Source organism: Conger conger, chromosome 10 (genome assembly GCF_963514075.1).
Source record: "Conger conger chromosome 10, fConCon1.1, whole genome shotgun sequence".
Lineage (NCBI taxonomy): Eukaryota > Metazoa > Chordata > Actinopteri > Anguilliformes > Congridae > Conger > Conger conger.
This window is the reverse complement of record NC_083769.1, coordinates 36,000,249-36,016,863: the sequence shown is the minus strand read 5'-3', so window position 1 is coordinate 36,016,863 and position 16,615 is coordinate 36,000,249. Positions and strand designations below refer to the sequence as shown.

The 16,615-nt window shown below is 39.8% G+C and overlaps 1 protein-coding gene across 1 annotated transcript; it reads right to left on the bottom strand.

Moving 5' to 3' along the window:
• Nucleotides 1-4,134: 4,134 nt before the first annotated feature.
• On the bottom strand, nt 4,135-15,246 carry plp2b (proteolipid protein 2b). Its single transcript, XM_061259037.1, has 5 exons — nt 14,720-15,246; nt 7,550-7,705; nt 7,288-7,386; nt 6,310-6,406; nt 4,135-5,367 (listed from the first exon to the last, which is right to left on the bottom strand). Exons 1-5 carry the CDS (start codon nt 14,804-14,806, stop codon nt 5,357-5,359), a joined length of 450 nt encoding a protein of 149 aa, XP_061115021.1. The 5' UTR covers nt 14,807-15,246; the 3' UTR covers nt 4,135-5,356.
• Between the last annotated feature and the right edge of the window lie 1,369 nt (nt 15,247-16,615).

Genomic DNA, 16,615 nt, shown 5'->3' with positions numbered 1-16,615 from the left:
GTTCATTATTGTTATATTGTCCGCATTTTAACCCTGAAAAAAATTCTGCAACATTTGATATACATATGTCACATGTTTTGGCTTTACAAACTGGTTGTACATTTAAATTCCCTAGCCAGATGGTAAGATAGAATTTTTTTTTAATATTTAACATTAAATCTGTTGAAGTGTAACAACATACACATTTTACCCCCCACCCCTGCCAGACTCCACAGCTCCGCCTCCTGTGCCCAGATTGGCTGATACAGCTGGCTGATCTCTCTGGTAGGCAGGGAGTGCTGCTGAGGATTCTCCTGTGACCCTTGACCCAGGCCAGCCCCTTTCCCACACAACCAGGCCAAGACCTGCGTCACTCCCCCCCTGCACTCCCACCAGGAGTCACTCTGCTCTCAGGCCTGGGAAACCCCTGTCTGTCTGACTGTCTGACTGTCTGTCTGTCTGTCTGTCTGTCTGTTTGACTGTCTGTCTGACTGTCTGACTGTCTGTCTGCATGTCTGTATGTCTGTCTGCCTGACTGTCTGTCTGTCTGTCTGTCTGTTTGACTGTCTGACTGTCTGTCTGTCTGTCTGTATGTATATATGTCTGTCTGTCCTTCTGTCTGTCTGTATGTCTGTCTGTCTGTCTGTATATATGTATGTATGTATGTATGTCTGTCTGTCATTCTGTCTGTCTGTCTGATGTTTTTACATGACGTTTTAGTAATTTGGCAGAAGAGTTAAAAAACTGAATCAAATCAATATTTTTTGTGACCACCCTTCGGCGTTAAAACTGCATCACTTCTCTGAGATAGCCAACGCTGTCCTGCAGTTCTATAAGACAATCAGCAGGGAGGTTGTTCCAAGCATGTTGGAGAACTTGCCACAGTTACATTACATTACAAGGCATTTAGCAGACGCTCTTATCCCGAGCGATGTACAATGAAGTGCAGATTGAACACAGGAACAAGTGTGAAGAGGACCCAAGAGGACAGCCTGACCATACAGACAATCGGAACCCTGGAAGAATACATCAACTTACAAACTACCATACCTCAGTTGGCAGCTTGAATACCCCGAGCACAACAATACAATAGCTAACACAAAACACTACACTACAATATCTATATATAACTATATAAGTGCCATTATAGTCTATGGCATATACAAGACTAATCATGGTGGTGAGGTAGGGAGGGAAAGGTGCAGCCTGAAGTGATGAGTCTTCAGTCTGCGTTTGCAAGAGGTCAGAGACTCTGCCGTTCTGACATCCACAGAAAGGTCATTCCACCACCGTGGGTCCAGGACAGACAGCAGTCGTGAGTGAGAAGTGCAGGTGTGGCGAGGGGGAGGTGCCAGACGGCACGAAGTGGCAGAACGGAGGGGTCTTGCCGGTGTATATGTCTTGATAAGCGATTTAATATATACAGGGGCTGATCCCTTAACTGCTTGGTATGCAAGCACCAAAGTTTTAAATTTGATGCGAGCCATGACAGGCAGCTAGTGGAGTTCGCTGAGCAGGGGGGTGAATGCCTGGGAACATTGAGTACCAGACGGGCTGCAGCATTCTGGATTAGTTGTAGGGGTCTGATGGCAGATGCTGGAAGGCCAACCAGCAGAGAATTGCAATAGTCCAGGCGGGACAGGACAAGGAGCTGAGTGGAGTAGGTGGTGAGGAAGGGTTGAATTCTCCGGATGTTGTACAGGAAGAACCTGAGTGCCCGGGTCACCGTAGCGATTTTCTCGAAGAAGGACAGCCTGCTGTCCATCACCACTCCAAGGTTTCTTGCACTAGGGGATGTCACTGTGGTATCCCCTAGTGAGATGGAGTTCACACAGCTACAGTTCTTCTGCAGACTTTGGTTGGCTCCTTGACAGTCTCTGTAAAATTAAATCTTTTGGAAAATGAATATTTGGACATCTCAAATATGTTCTTTTATACTAACACACGCAAAAAGGAAGCATATATATAATAAAGTCTTGGGAGCCTAAGACTTCTGCACAGTACTGTATGTATGTATGTATGTATGTCCTTCTGTCTGTCTGTCTGTCTGTCTGTCTCTGTCTCTCGCCCAGATCGATCAGGACCAAAAAGATGTGTGCTGCCATCCCTAGTTCCAGATAGCACCCTGTTAGCACCCTCTTACCAGAGAATGCTCAAAACTTCACAAAAGGTGGCACTACACCCAAACTGATCCAATCAGAGAACACCAACCCAGCCAAAGGGGACACTCATCAAAGGGGACAAATCATCACTAACCTGTGTTAGTCTGACAATGATATGCTCATAGAATTTACTTATTAACACGCCAAGTAAAAATTACTCCAAAACCTCAATGCAAATTGTTGCTTTAAGCTTCATTTCTTCATTGATAGTAGAGGCAGTGGATTATTTTCAGTGTACGAGCTAGAATAGGGAATGGACCTGGCTTTGCAAAGTAAGAAAATGGAAATCCTACCATGGTGCATGTACTTGCAAACAAGAAATGGTCACTGAACAACAGCTGGAGCAATGTTGGAGACACCATACAGTTGGGAATTGACTTTTTTCCCAATGAAAATGACCTGTTGGTATAGAAGGCAATAACAATGGTTCTCATCTGGGCCATCATAATGAAAACCTTAAAATCTGCACTTTTCTTTTCAGGTAAGCTGTGATGAGAGATGGGTTTTTGGGCAGTGCTTCATGGGAAAATACATACGTTTTTATATATTTTTTAAAGATATCTGTGGTAGTATTGTAATGTCATCTTAACATCTATATAGTGCAATGTATACTTTACATTACATTATTGGCATTTGGCTGACGCTTTTATCCAAAGCGACGTACAGCTGATTAGACTAAGCAGGAGACATTCCTCTCCTGGAACACTGCAGGGTTAAGGGCCTTGCTCAAGGGCCCAATGGCTGTGCGGATCTTATTGTGGCTACACTGGGATTCAAGCCACCGACCTTACGTGTCCCAGTCATTTACCTTAACCACTACGCTACAGGCCGCCCTATACTTCAATGCCATATAATAATAACAGCATCACAAATATGACATTTCTACATACTAGTGTGTTCAGCAGCCTACAGAGTGTATTGGAAGCAAATCTAACAACTTTATTAGAGTTAGAGGCCCTGGAAGTTTGGGAAACCCTGGAATACGAATTGCTGTTCCTCCGATGTAACTGGCTACTGCTGCCACCATGTGGACAGACATAAATCTACGATTATATTTTCTGCATTATTGAAATAATTCTCAAACTAGCTACTCTGCAGACTCAGACCAAGTTCTTTAAAGGGGGAAGGGGCAGTCAAGGGAGTGGCAAGGGCACAACACCATCATAACCTGTTCCATGAAGAGAAGCAGAACAAAATAATTTTAGTTTTGGTCTAAGCAGAAGGTGTCGGACCCCCGTTGGGACCAGATTCAGAAAATCTATTAGCTTGTCGGTCTGCCTTTCAAACCAATCAGTGCGAGTCTAACTAAGTGAACAGTTACGCAAAAAGAAACAGAAGTTTATTCACTACAGTGATGTGCAGTGATGAAGGTAGATTCATGTGTGAGGCTGAGTTTTTTGTAGTTAGCATTGTATGACATGCCTACTTAACCAAAATACTGATTCTATGCAACAGTTAGTTGTGACCCCGCATTGTGATTGGCTGAGAGACATTCCAAGGAGTGCCGCTATCTCATGATAATTATCTCGTTATGCTGACCTTCGTCCGGGTGCCTGTGACTACAGCACAGCAGTGTCAATATCTCATGGTAAGGCGCCGCCCGTGTGTTCAGTGTTTTAATACGGCATGAGTGCGATATGCTCAAATGGCTCGTTGATTACTACACATGCCACATCTCATTTATCAAATAGGCTGGACATGGGCAGTGGGGTGACTTGACAGGTCAAATATTATGGAAATATTAAGGAAAAACAATACTACATTACATTACATTAATGGCATTTGGCAGACGCTCTTATCCAGAGCGACGTACAACAAAGTGCAAAGTGCATACCCATAACCAGGGATAAGTGTGCTGAAAGACCCGAGAGGGAAGTAGAATTTCAATATGTTATGCTAGTTATTAACAAAGATATCAATCCATGGCATGTGAATGGCACAGATCTATACTGCACAACCTCAACACAAGGAAAGCAATACTACACACCGGAACTTAATTAGAATGTCTTTTATTATCCATACAATGGTGTAAATATCACATTTCCACCATACAGTACAGTACTGTAACATATTTCATTACATCCAAAGCAATCCTAAAAGCTCTAGCTATAATAGACTGTAAGCTCAAAACAGAGGAAAAAGCAGACATACATCCACCCAATTCATTCCGCATTTCCCTTTTACACACACGACAGAAAAATGCATTGCTTGTAAAATGTGTGAAAAATGATAAACATGGCTTGAGTTAATTTTAGTTGAAGATACAGACTGAACCCATGACGTTCACTCCCCTCAGTGATCCTTGGGCCTTGGGAACAAGACAGATTATGATGATGGAAGTGCTCTTTTGCTCTTCAGTTATGCATGACTAAATTACAGGAGAGAGATTGCGTAAATTTCCCCTCTACTCATGTCACACACTTATTGGTCACAAAGGTTTTTTTATTTTGGTTTTTTTTTTTAAAGAAGGCCTTTACAAGATGTGGCAATTTCCTGAATGTTAAAAAATTCATAGAAGAGTTAAAGAGACAAGACCTGTACAAACAAAGGCAGACAGAAAAACAGAACAGAAGAATAGAGAGGCACAAAGGGTTAGATAATCGATGACTGGGAGCAAAAGAGAAATGATGGGTAAACAAGGGGAAAAATTGGGAAGATTCTTATTATAACTCAAACTATAATCAGTTTGATTTTGATTTAAAAATCCACAATTATTATATTAAAACATAAAAAAATTGTTTTTTTTCCTGCACGGGAAAAATATTTTATCTATGTTTAAGTTAAATAAAAAAGAATTTAGATAGTGCAAGAGTAATGTATGACCCACCAATAAGAAAAATAAACAGCACTAAATAATCACTCCATAACCTAAGCTTTTAGTACAGTGAGCACACACTATTGACCTGAGTGTAATTAGCTGGAAAACCGGTGGACGCAGAATTGAGAGGGAGGGCGGGAAAATCCTCAGGAAATTGACCTAGAACAAGACAACACTTTCTTTCATCCATCACCTTCCCTCTTCCCCATTCATCTTCAGCCCCTGACCCGTGCCCCACGCCACCTCCTCCTCCGTTTCTCTGCCACTCTGTCGTCTCTTCTTCCCTTCTTCACAATCCTCTTCTTTTTTTGCAACTACAATTGCTAATTTCCTGACTTCTGTCTCTGCGTTTTGTCATGTGTTTGTTTGCTGTTCAGAAGTAGTTTAAAGGCTGTGTTTATGCTTCATCTGTGAAAGAGGAATAGATCACACTGTTCAGTCCCACTGCACTGAGCTCCATGACCTCTTTTCTGCTCCTGCACTCATCGCACACACATTTACATATTACAACACAGAAAACTCCATCATAGTGACATCTTTCATGACACATTTGAAATATTAGATGTAGAACTAGCAGACATACACACATACAAGGCTGCCCTGTGTGAATCACTTGAATGTCTAGTCCTTGAGTGCAAGAGTTATGATCGGAGTGCTGTGCATATCCCCGGTGCCAAATTGGCCATATTGGCCAAATTAATTTAGATACAGGGACAGCAGGGGGATACATATACTAAGCACACAGTATGGAGGACTAAGTACAGACATCATATGACCATGCAGAGGGAATTATGCTTGTCAGCTAATTCTGACATTGCAGCATGACTAGATTTATGCTATCAGGTCATGTCGGCAATCTCCATGCATTGCAACTTACAAATGGGGAAGAAAATAGTTTGCCACATATATGTGCACATATAGACCTTATTTGTAAATATAATTAACAGGCATTTTTATATAAAATATTAATTATATCTATAAACCAGGTCTAGGATGAATGCAATTTACATTTTATTTGTCAAAAGTAACTATTTTTTAAATAATGAAATACATTTATCAAAATCAATATTCAAAAATAGTAACAAAGTATTCAAAAATATTTCTTAGCATTCTTCAAAATATTTAAAATAATCATTTCAAATAATATTTGCTGAGATGTCAATGGCTTTGGTTAATCAACATTTATTTCAGTTCATATTCACAAATAATATTTAATTTAATAGTCCAGGTCTGCTTTAAACTGCACTCAGATTTTCGATAAATGCTAAATCTTGAGCAGCACATATGAAGTCAGTGGCAGCAGAGAGGACTGCATGACTATTGGACAAACGCTCATGTGACCTCACTCACCAGTGGGGGCAGCAGTGTGCTGCCTGTTGCTCTTTATGGTCATGAAAGTGAGGTAAGCATCATAGCCAAACAAGACACCCGCCAGCATGCCCAACACCTGAGCGGGAGTGAGGGAGATAAAGGCATGAGTCACTGAGGAAAATGACAAAGTGCAGTATACACCATTTTACTTATCTGAAGGAAGTGACTACATGCATCTGTGTGTGTGTGTGTGTGTGTGTGTGTGTGTTATCATTAACATCATCATTATGGAGAAAAAAGATGAGTAAGTTCTGTTCTACTGATATTCTGGGAAATGTTCATTTGTACTACGGTACACAAATCACGAAGCAATTACACATCTTGACTGACATCGCACTGGATAAGAGTGTCTGCCAAATGCCAATAATGACACACAATGGCTTTGTGCTAAATTAAACCAAATTACAACATTTGGTAAATGCATATGTAAACTGGGGCTATGAGAAAAATCAAAGATGGTCAAAAGATTTGTCAGGCGAAAAATATTTAAATAATGTAATTCGTGCATGAATGCATTTGCGTGGTCACTAACAACAAAGGCCATATGTTTATTAGGATACAATATTGTGATACATTTATGGCACTCTGGCCTTTAATTTGTGCAAATATAATTCTACAGCAGCAATCAAGAGACACATCTTTTAACGGGAAGATAAACAACGGATCTGATCTGATCTTAAACAAAATGACCAAGTTTTTCCAGTTGAGGATACAGCAAATGGGACAGAGGTAAGAAGGCCAGAGCTGTTGTTGCAGGGGATTATGGGAGACAGAGGAACAGAGACAGGGTGGTGCAGTAAAGGATCAGAACCTTGCATGACTGGCCAGTGTGTTGAAGCAGAGTAGGGGAAGAGGCACAGGAACAGTTGTGAAGAGGTTACGTTTTTCATACAATAAAACAGTCATCAGTCCTCCGTAAATTGGCTTTGAAGAGACCAAAAAAAAAAACACGCTTACCCCTCCTGCAATACGAGCACCATCGCCCGTTCCTTGAATCACACTGATCAGAGAAGTGATGAGGTAAAGGGCTGCCCCGATTGTAGCTCTGATGAAGTCCTATTGATACAAGGGGACACCATGTTATTACTGGCCAAAATTGAATACGGTACAAGGCTTTATGACATAACTAATCATTACATTTCTATATAAATATCCTATGCTGTGTATGTCTGTGTGTATGTGTTAAACAGTCTATAGGCAGTATTTGTGTGTCACTTACAGACCATGGCCAACTGATAACCCGGAACTGCTTATCCAACTCCAGCATGTAGACGACCATGAAGACAATGGCAAATACCATCTCGCAGATGGCCACTGTAGAATAGCCACCAAAATACGATGCTGCATAGCAGATAATGATAATGAAACTGAGAATCTGAGAGAGAGAGAGAGAGAGAGAGAGAGAGAGAGAGAGAGAGAGAGAGAGAGAGAGAGAGAGAGAGAGAGAGAGAGAGAGAGAGAGAGAGAGAGAGAGAGAGAGAGAGAGAGAGAGAGAGAGAGAGAGAGAGAGAGAGAGAGAGAGAGAGAGAGAGAGAGAGAGAGAGATTAAACCAAACCATTAAAGCAAACCAAAACCTCTGGTTGGAACATACAGGTGCACGGAAAGCAAAACAAACCTGATTGCTAAAACGTAACTACACAAAAAAGGGTCCATGGAGAATGTACAAATGATTGCTTGTCATTATCAGTTACATTAGCTTTTTGTTTCATCATGATTTTTTTTATTAGCAGTTGTTTTGCAAATGCAGCTTTTATTTGACTTCATTGAAATTCCTTGAGATGCTAAATAAGATTTAACCCTGAATGCCAATAGTGAATACACCATATTGCAAAAACAATACTCAACTGGTACCTAGCGAGAACAAAGGTTATTTAAAATATAAAATATTTTACTAAACATAGTTCAATATCGAAGATACATTACAAACTAGAGCGAAACATTTCATTAAAAACAACATTGTATTCATTTATTTGTAGTCATTATTTTCTGTCAAACCAAAAACAATTGAATAATATTCAAACAAAAAGTGTTTGTCAACTAATGATTAATTACATCACCAATCAACAAACAAAATAACCAAAGATAATTTTTTCAGCTACAGTGGTAGGCAAAATATTGTCACAGTAAAGTTGACCTTTAACCTTTTGGATATAAAATGTAATAATTTCCTGTTATCCTATTACACATTTGTGTGAAATTTTGTCATAACTAGCATCCTAAACAGTGCACCCTTGAGTCCATTGGACATTTGTGCCAAATTTTAAGAAATTCCCTCAAGGCATCCCTGACATATCGCGTTCGCAAGAATGGGACAGACGGACAACAAACTGAAGGAAAACATAATAAAAACTATTGTATACGTCACTATAGTCATTTATATGACTATCATACATACTGTACAAAGTAAGGAATAAGGAATGTCCCTTATTTGTACAAGAAAAGAAATATATATATATATTGTATGAATAATGGACATGTAAAGGGAAATAATACAACCTACCTAGAATCAAGAATGGTACCTAGAACCTTTTGGTGGTAAATTTACATTCTATTGATGGATTGCTAAAATACAACTGAATTCATATGAAGTTACCCTCATATGTGGACTTTTGGAGCTTTTTCCTCCTGGGATCCTGCGTCCTCAAATGCAGACATTACATTTTCCCTGAGCTCTATACAGCATTTCTCTTAACATAAGGGACATTCAATTACATTTAAATAAAATATACATTTTGAAAATAATCAGGTCATAGAATAAAAGTTTTCTCTATTAAGTGTGTGCATTGCACCTTTTTCTGCACATTCTGAAATATGTTTAGGGTAGCACCTACATTACATTGACATTTTAGTCATTTGGCAGACACTTTTAATCCAAAGCCACTTACAAGTGCATAGGTTCTTCCACAAGTCAAAGCATCACATTCATAACTAGGAAAATACACATGAAATACTGTTCTAAACATGTAGTCATCATAAATGAATGTTTTGTTTGTTTGGGGTTAGACAAGAGGGATAGGGATATCAGGAAGGGGGGCGGGGGAAATCAGGAGGGAGGACTAAGGTAGCTGCTTGAGACCTCAAGCTCTCTTTAACATTACTTTAAAAAAGATGAGCGAATAACTGCCAGGATTAGCACTGTTCCTTTACTACTCAAACTACTTCACACAGCGTATCCCACCATTCTGCATCAAGTTGGACGGGATAACCTAAATAATGGCAGCAGCTTTGCCAGCTACCCTTAAAGCTACTCACTTCAGAACTGTCATTCACAGTAATGAATGCCATTAATGCTATCTGTGGCCCATGTATGCTTTTGCTTATGACAAAATATTTCAATGGATATTTGCAAGAAAAAATTTAAGAAGTCATTTTAAACCCATTTAGTTTACTTACTTTGTACATTATTCAGCAGTTCAAGAGGACGTAAAATTATTAATGGAACGTGAGTAGCCCAACAAGTAGATTTCTGCACATATTCTGTGTAAATATTATTTATTCAATTATATTTAATTATTTAATGGAATTTAGTTTATATTTGTCTTTCATATGCCATTCAGCTATGCTTTTAAATGGAACATAACACTACTTGCTCCAATAGGCCAAATTAAATTAATCAAATCTGCTATTGAAATCAAGGCAAATAGCCTGGTGGGTTTATGAATGGAAAGCTTTTGGTTTAAGTTCAGTGCTCCACCTAATACCATATAATGCTTAAAAAGCCTAAATCTGATAACATACTGTATGTGGATATTCAACACACCCTATTCTGTTAGTGCTGTGAACTACATACTCATCCTGTGGAAAAGAAAATGCTAATTTTAACTAGCATCCTAAACAGTGCACCCTTGAGTCCATTGGACATTTGTGCCAAATTTTAAGAAATTCTAATGCTAAATGCTAATTTTAAGGTAGTGCAAATCACCACAGTGGGGGATCTACAGCCACAAATACCTGCCACAAATCTCCAGTTTCTCTCACTTTTATTAGATGCCAAGCTAGAACAAAGGATTGCTGAGAGGGTGATGTTTTTCCACACTGCAAATCTCATAGGCTCTGCGGTGAAGCTGCACATTTCCCCCCTACTTATAACTTATGGTACTAAGTAAGCAATATTTCCTTTCATGGTCAAATTTGAGGAAAAACCATATGCAAAAAATGACATTATTTCTTGCTTCAATTATTAGCACTACAACTGGTAAAATGTGTCCATCGGAGAAACACATGGGGACAAATAAACTACCAATACAATTTGTATTTACATTAAATCTAGAACGGTATCTAACAAGCAATCCACCTTAAATACATTTTCCGTAGATGTGGCTCCGCTGGTCTGGAGAAAGTTAAGAGAAGCTCTCTTCACACACGTGATATATGGCACAGGGGCAGGCAGAGAGGGGGCGCACATTTTTGGCATGCATTTTTGGAACAGTGACAGGTTTTCTGTGTCAGGAGGGCAGCCCATTCCCGAACATACCACTACCCTGCACGCACAGGCACACATCTCACACAAATAATCACAGCGGTGTGAAGTCTATGAAGCCCCTCTAGCAAATCTCAAACACTACGCTTAGCTCTGGCCTCCTCCAGAGGCAGTGCTAATTTATTTTTGCTCATAATCACAATCCATATTCATGAAGCAGATATCTTCACATGGAACAAGGGAAGGAGTGTTCTGTGGGGAGGATGAAAAAGGACTGAAATTAGAGCATGCAGTACAATCCTACGTGATTTCATTCATCAGCAACACCAATGCTTAGACTAAATAGAGATGCAGCTTGTCCCAGAAGACATAGAAGCAAATTACACCAACTCAGCTGGCAGCAGCCTGACTAATTTCACGATCATACCCAAAACTCCCAACAAAGAGACCTATGTGACTAAACAATGATCAACAGAATCTCACAGCTGCATGGGGATTCTGGAACGCTAGCCACTGAATAACAAGCCCGGGTGCTGGCAACAACTGGCGTTTTGGGTGGGGGAGGGCTCCAGTTGTTAGCTGTAGCTTGCCGAGCTGAAGCAGAGGTGTAAAGTCTGGCTCCAGGGCCACCCAGAGTGATGTGCAAAGTGTGATACAGGCAGCCATGCCTCCACAGCCATCTTCCAGCTCTGAGATAGTGTGTGGGCCACATACTGATTACTATAGTCACCATGTAAGGGACGGACATTTGTTTCATATCTTTAAAAATATACATTCGGAAAACTTCTCTCTCCATATATAGGCTAATGCCGGAGTTACTCGCAAAAATCAACAGAGCTCAAAAATGCAGATTTTAAGTCGAGAACTATTTGTTCTACAGCTGGAACTTGCCAACTCCATCCACGAAAGCAGAGGTGTCCACACAAGATCACCAGTTTCAGTAATACCATTAAAATAGCAATACCAGTTCTTCAGTACTGGGAAGGTAGAGTAGTGTGAAAAAATGGAACATTCAAAATAGTTTTCCCCATTTCAAAGGGATTTAGCACCAACATATGGCTGTGTTTATTCAAGGTTATGGTTGCTTTTTGATCAAGTTCCAAAACTGACATTTCGCAAACTGGGACTCCTTGACATCAGAGCCAAGAGCCAGATCCACAACCCTAAATACAGCAACAGGCTGTACTGGCCTTAAAGCATGTACAGTTAATCATAGAGTAACTGCAATATAGTGCATCTGAGCCAACACTACCTATATACAGCTCTAACTAAAATGGCCCATTGCTTTGGATAGTGGTTTCTCACATACTTCTGAGCAGAAGCAATGACAACTGACTGTGAGGAATATGGGAATTGGCAGACCCAGTGGCACAGAATGTCAGAAAGTCATCATCTAAAATTGGTGTATGGCACTTTAGGTATTTGCAGACCTCTAAATATACTGTGAAACCAAGCAGAGTGACCCAGTGAGTGCGCGTCTGTCTGTCTATGCGTGGACTGGGGGGTTCCACAGGGTGATATCACAAGGTATCTTACGTATAAATAACTGCAATTTCTGTTATTTACACTTGTACTCAACTTGAAAACTGCCTCTGTACCTGGATGGGACTCCGAAAGTGGTCGAAGAATAAACTTGAAGTTGTGGAAACATCAGAAAATGCTAGCCTACATGTACAGTACTTTAGGCTAGAAAACTGCCATTTTCGGTCCTGTGTTCCACTTCAGGCCCAGGTTTCTATTTGAATACAGATACACGTACAAATAGTTCTGTAGGTTGAATAGATACGGATACTACACACCCCTACTGTATACTCAATATCCATATTATTTATGCAAGATTGCCGGTAGTCAGTAATTGTTTTAATTCTAAGAATGATGGTTACACCATCCTTTTTATATTATTTTTGTCCGGGGACATTAGTCTCTGGTCTTAATATCAAGAACCATATACTGACTATACTGAAACAGACTAAAAGAGATATTTAATAGAAATGCAATGCAATATTTGTCATCAAATCTATGTCAAATAAATGTTAAAAAAACATTCTGCAGGGTCTCAGGAGGACATACAATGGAAAAATGGAGAACAGAGCAGCAGGTAATAGACATGGTTATGTCATGATGTAAATTGCTTCAGTTCAGCTTTGCACCTAGTGTTCAACTGGAGGCTTTAATCTCACCCAGGTGAACAATGGAACTTCGACTTACAGTTGATTAGACTAAGCAGGAGACAATCCTCCCCTGGAGCAATGCAGGGTTAAGGGCCGTGCAGATCTTACTGTGGCTACACCGGGGATCAAACCGCCGACCCTGCGGGTCCAAGCCATGTACCTTAACCACTACGCTACAGGCCGCCCAATACACAATGCAGTTAATGGAACACAGTGCAAGAACCTTCTTCATCTAGCCCTGGGGAGGTTCATCATCTTTATCTAACACTTAGTAAGAACTGTTTGCTGAGGGTTTCAAAATTCCAAAGATTGTTCAGGGTTAAAAATTCAAAAGACCTGCAGATGAATGCTAAATCACTAACTAGGACATGCCAAGTTCTCCTAGAAACCCGAGTGCAAATGATAGTCAGTAAATACAGAAAAACTCCAGACTGCTTTCAAGCATGTTGAAATAACCATCAATAACACTCTGCCACTTCAGCCATGAATGTGAAGAGTCATGGACAGGAAATAAAACACTCAAACCTTCGTTCAAAGGCCACGGTTCAGAGAAAAAATACATTCTAATTTTAACATCCTAGTATAAAGCAAGTATTTAACTTAAATCCTACAAATGTTTCTGATCAAATACTCTAATAAGAAAGAAAAAAATGCCAATAGCAAAAGGTAGTGAAGTGAAAGCAACAGGTAATCTCAAAGACACCAACAAAAATACCCCCACAGCGAAAGGCAACATGCATTGAAAGAGGCTATAGGAACTTAAATTTTCTGAGCTGGTGAGCGGCATGATTGCTGCAGCTATAGCATGTACATTTGTTTCAAGACATATGGCCCACCCTCTGTAGCTCCTCGCACCAGCTATGAAGGGCCCACCCTCTGTAGCTCCTTGCACCAGCTATGAAGGGCACACCAGTCATTGAACCCGTTGAATTAGCCATGACTTTGAACATATGGATAAATTACGCTACTGTTTTCCTCTCCTTTCAATACATTCATTTCAGCCCCACTTCCTGGTTTACAGAAGACCACAAGAAATACAAAGTAGTTGTATCTGCAATAGCAAATAATGTCACCGTTGCAATAATGTAAGCAATGCCCTATTTATTACAATAAGCTACTTGCACGTACTTTCATATTGTGTAGCAACAGATTGCTATACCGTTATTTATTTATTTATTTATTCATTTCTTTATTTACTTATTTATGCATTTACTTACTTTGTATTTATAACTAAAAATCACTGCAGCCAGCAAAGCAATCCTTTCACAGGTTCAGAAAACCTCTAATTCAATATTAAGATACTTGAAATAAAATTTAAGACATTTAACATGCAATTTTAAAATGTTATTCAAACATTTTTATTATACAATTTTTTATTAAAGTGGGCCTGCAGTAGCCTATAGCATATGACTTATTTTATTCAACCTAGCCTATGATCTTTTATTTGAGACTTACAAATCGCCTTCCCGCGTTGATTCATAATATAATCATTCGATAACGACGTTTATTCTACAATAATCACGAAGAAATAGACTAATCACTTCGCCTGTGTACTGCTAGCCACTATATTTCATGGCGTGTAATGTGCCAGGCGTGGCGGTGACTTTATAACGGTGACTAAACAATCAAGCAATTAAACTACAAAGTAAAACAGAATTACGTAGAAATTATATTGTATCAAGATAAAATGTCCAACGAAATTGAGGTCTGTGAACACTTTAGCGAATGACTTCTCACTTTCTTTGGAGCAGTAATTATGTTCACTACAAGTATAGCATGAATGAACAAATAACTTACTATTTCAGCAAGCAGAATAGTCCCCTTACGGGTCCTCACATAACTCTTCAGCTTGTCAATGCAACTTGGTTCCGTGGTGTCTGCCATGCCTCCAGTAAGGTTTCCAACGTCCTGTCAATTGTTTTGAGTAGGCTAAACTTTGCACGGTAACAAAACCAAAAATCTAAAGTTGCAACAGTTGGATCCGCGTGGTTTAGAGTAGGCTATTGCGTTTGATGACTCAATGCTCGTGAAGAACAAACGGAACGAAAAAATTTGAAATTTAATTTGTTTAAACCGTCTTGCTCGTCAGTGGGAAACCCCCAAATGATAATAGAAACGGTATCCTGTACAGAGTACAGAAAAGTAATTTCTTCTGTCTCGTTTTTACTAGTTTAGATGAATGACGTACACGTCTTGGCACTAGGAAGGAGAAATAGAGGGGCGTTGGCTATTTCTTCTTCCGAGAGAGGGGGAGGGAGGGAAAGTGAGAGTGCAAATAGAACGAAGTGTGTGAGTAGGCTACCGGAAAATTGCTGTAAGAGGCGTACGAAGTAGGAACGAATGGCTCAAATGGAGAGGATAAACCACCAGACATAGAATGTCAGGTGCGTTGCTCCTTTGGATTGGCTGCAATAAGCTTGAAGAGTAGAACATTGCAGTTTTAAAGCACGAATAAGATTCAACATTAAGCTACATAGGCCCGCCTACATTTAAGAAAAATGGTCGTCACATATGATACTGTGTCAATATAAACATCATTTTATTGCCACAGACAAAAATGGTTATGTCCTTATTTGACCTACAAAATGGATGTGTCTTATCATGCATTCCGTAGGCTATTATTTAAACTTTGTATTGGTATTAATATTTTAATATGGTGGCTACTATTGTAAACATTAGAAGTAGGCTATAGCTGTATAGAATCATCTAGGCTGCGGCACATTTAGAGTATTTTTTGCGAAGTGATGGATGTTTAGGTATTTTAAATCGATAGTTAGAGAAATGTTTCAATATGCCGACTCATTGATTGATTGTGTTTTTGGGTGACCAGTTTGGAACAGTAACACTAATAGACTGACAGAATTTCACCTTTTCTGTTCTTGAGCTTGCAAATCATTGTTCATTCAACTCTCATCTCTAACCATGAAAATAATTCAGAAACAAATTCTACATAATTTCAATCTGAAGTACCAATATCTACAGTTCAAAAACATTAGTGTCACTCTGTAAAGCTGAGGACATATAAGGTGAAACAACCATGTTCTTAAAAGATTATCATTATGTTCCCGTGCCATTATAAATGTGCCCTAATTGCTCCAGTTTTTAAATCTAGTGATGCACAGTTAGTGTCTAATTACAGACCCATTAGCATTTTGCCTGTTCTTTCAAAGGTGCTGGAAAAAAATATTGTCATACAACTCAAATGACTGGAGCCATATTCATAGACTTCCAGGAAGCTTTCGACACTATAACCACAAATGTCAAAGCTACAAGATTGTAACATTGTGATATCTGACACCCTCCGTACCTCCAGGGCCAGCCTCCGCGCAGCGGAGAGGAAGTGGGGAAATCCAGAGACGCTTCCGACCTCATGACTTACCAGTCTCTCCTGGCGGCATTCTCTTCCGATGTCACTGCCGCCAAAGCAAAATACTATCAAACACAAATTCAGAACTCTGCTTCTAACCCCCGGAAACTTTTCTCCATTTTCTCCTCTCTCCTCAACGCACCGCCTCCTCCTCCTCAGTCCTCCTTCGCTGCTGATGACTTTGCTGATTTCTTCAATGAGAAGGTCACAGTCATCCGCAGATCCTTTACAACCACCGCCCCCCTCACTGTGCCCTTCCCCCCCTCTCGGCCCATCCCTTCCTTTTCCACTTTCTCCCCCCTTACAGACTCTGATGTTTCTCAACT

What these genes read in the sequence shown, in the direction of transcription:
- plp2b (XM_061259037.1), bottom strand. Translation starts at nt 14,806, where the DNA reads ATGGCAGACACCACGGAACCAAGTTGCATTGACAAGCTGAAGAGTTAT. An exon ending in CTATTCTGCTTGCTGAAATA is followed by an intron (nt 7,706 to 14,719) that starts GTAAGTTATTTG and finishes TCTCTCTCTCAG; the next exon opens with ATTCTCAGTTTCATTATCAT. An exon ending in TTATCAGTTGGCCATGGTCT is followed by an intron (nt 7,387 to 7,549) that starts GTAAGTGACACA and finishes TTGTATCAATAG; the next exon opens with GACTTCATCAGAGCTACAAT.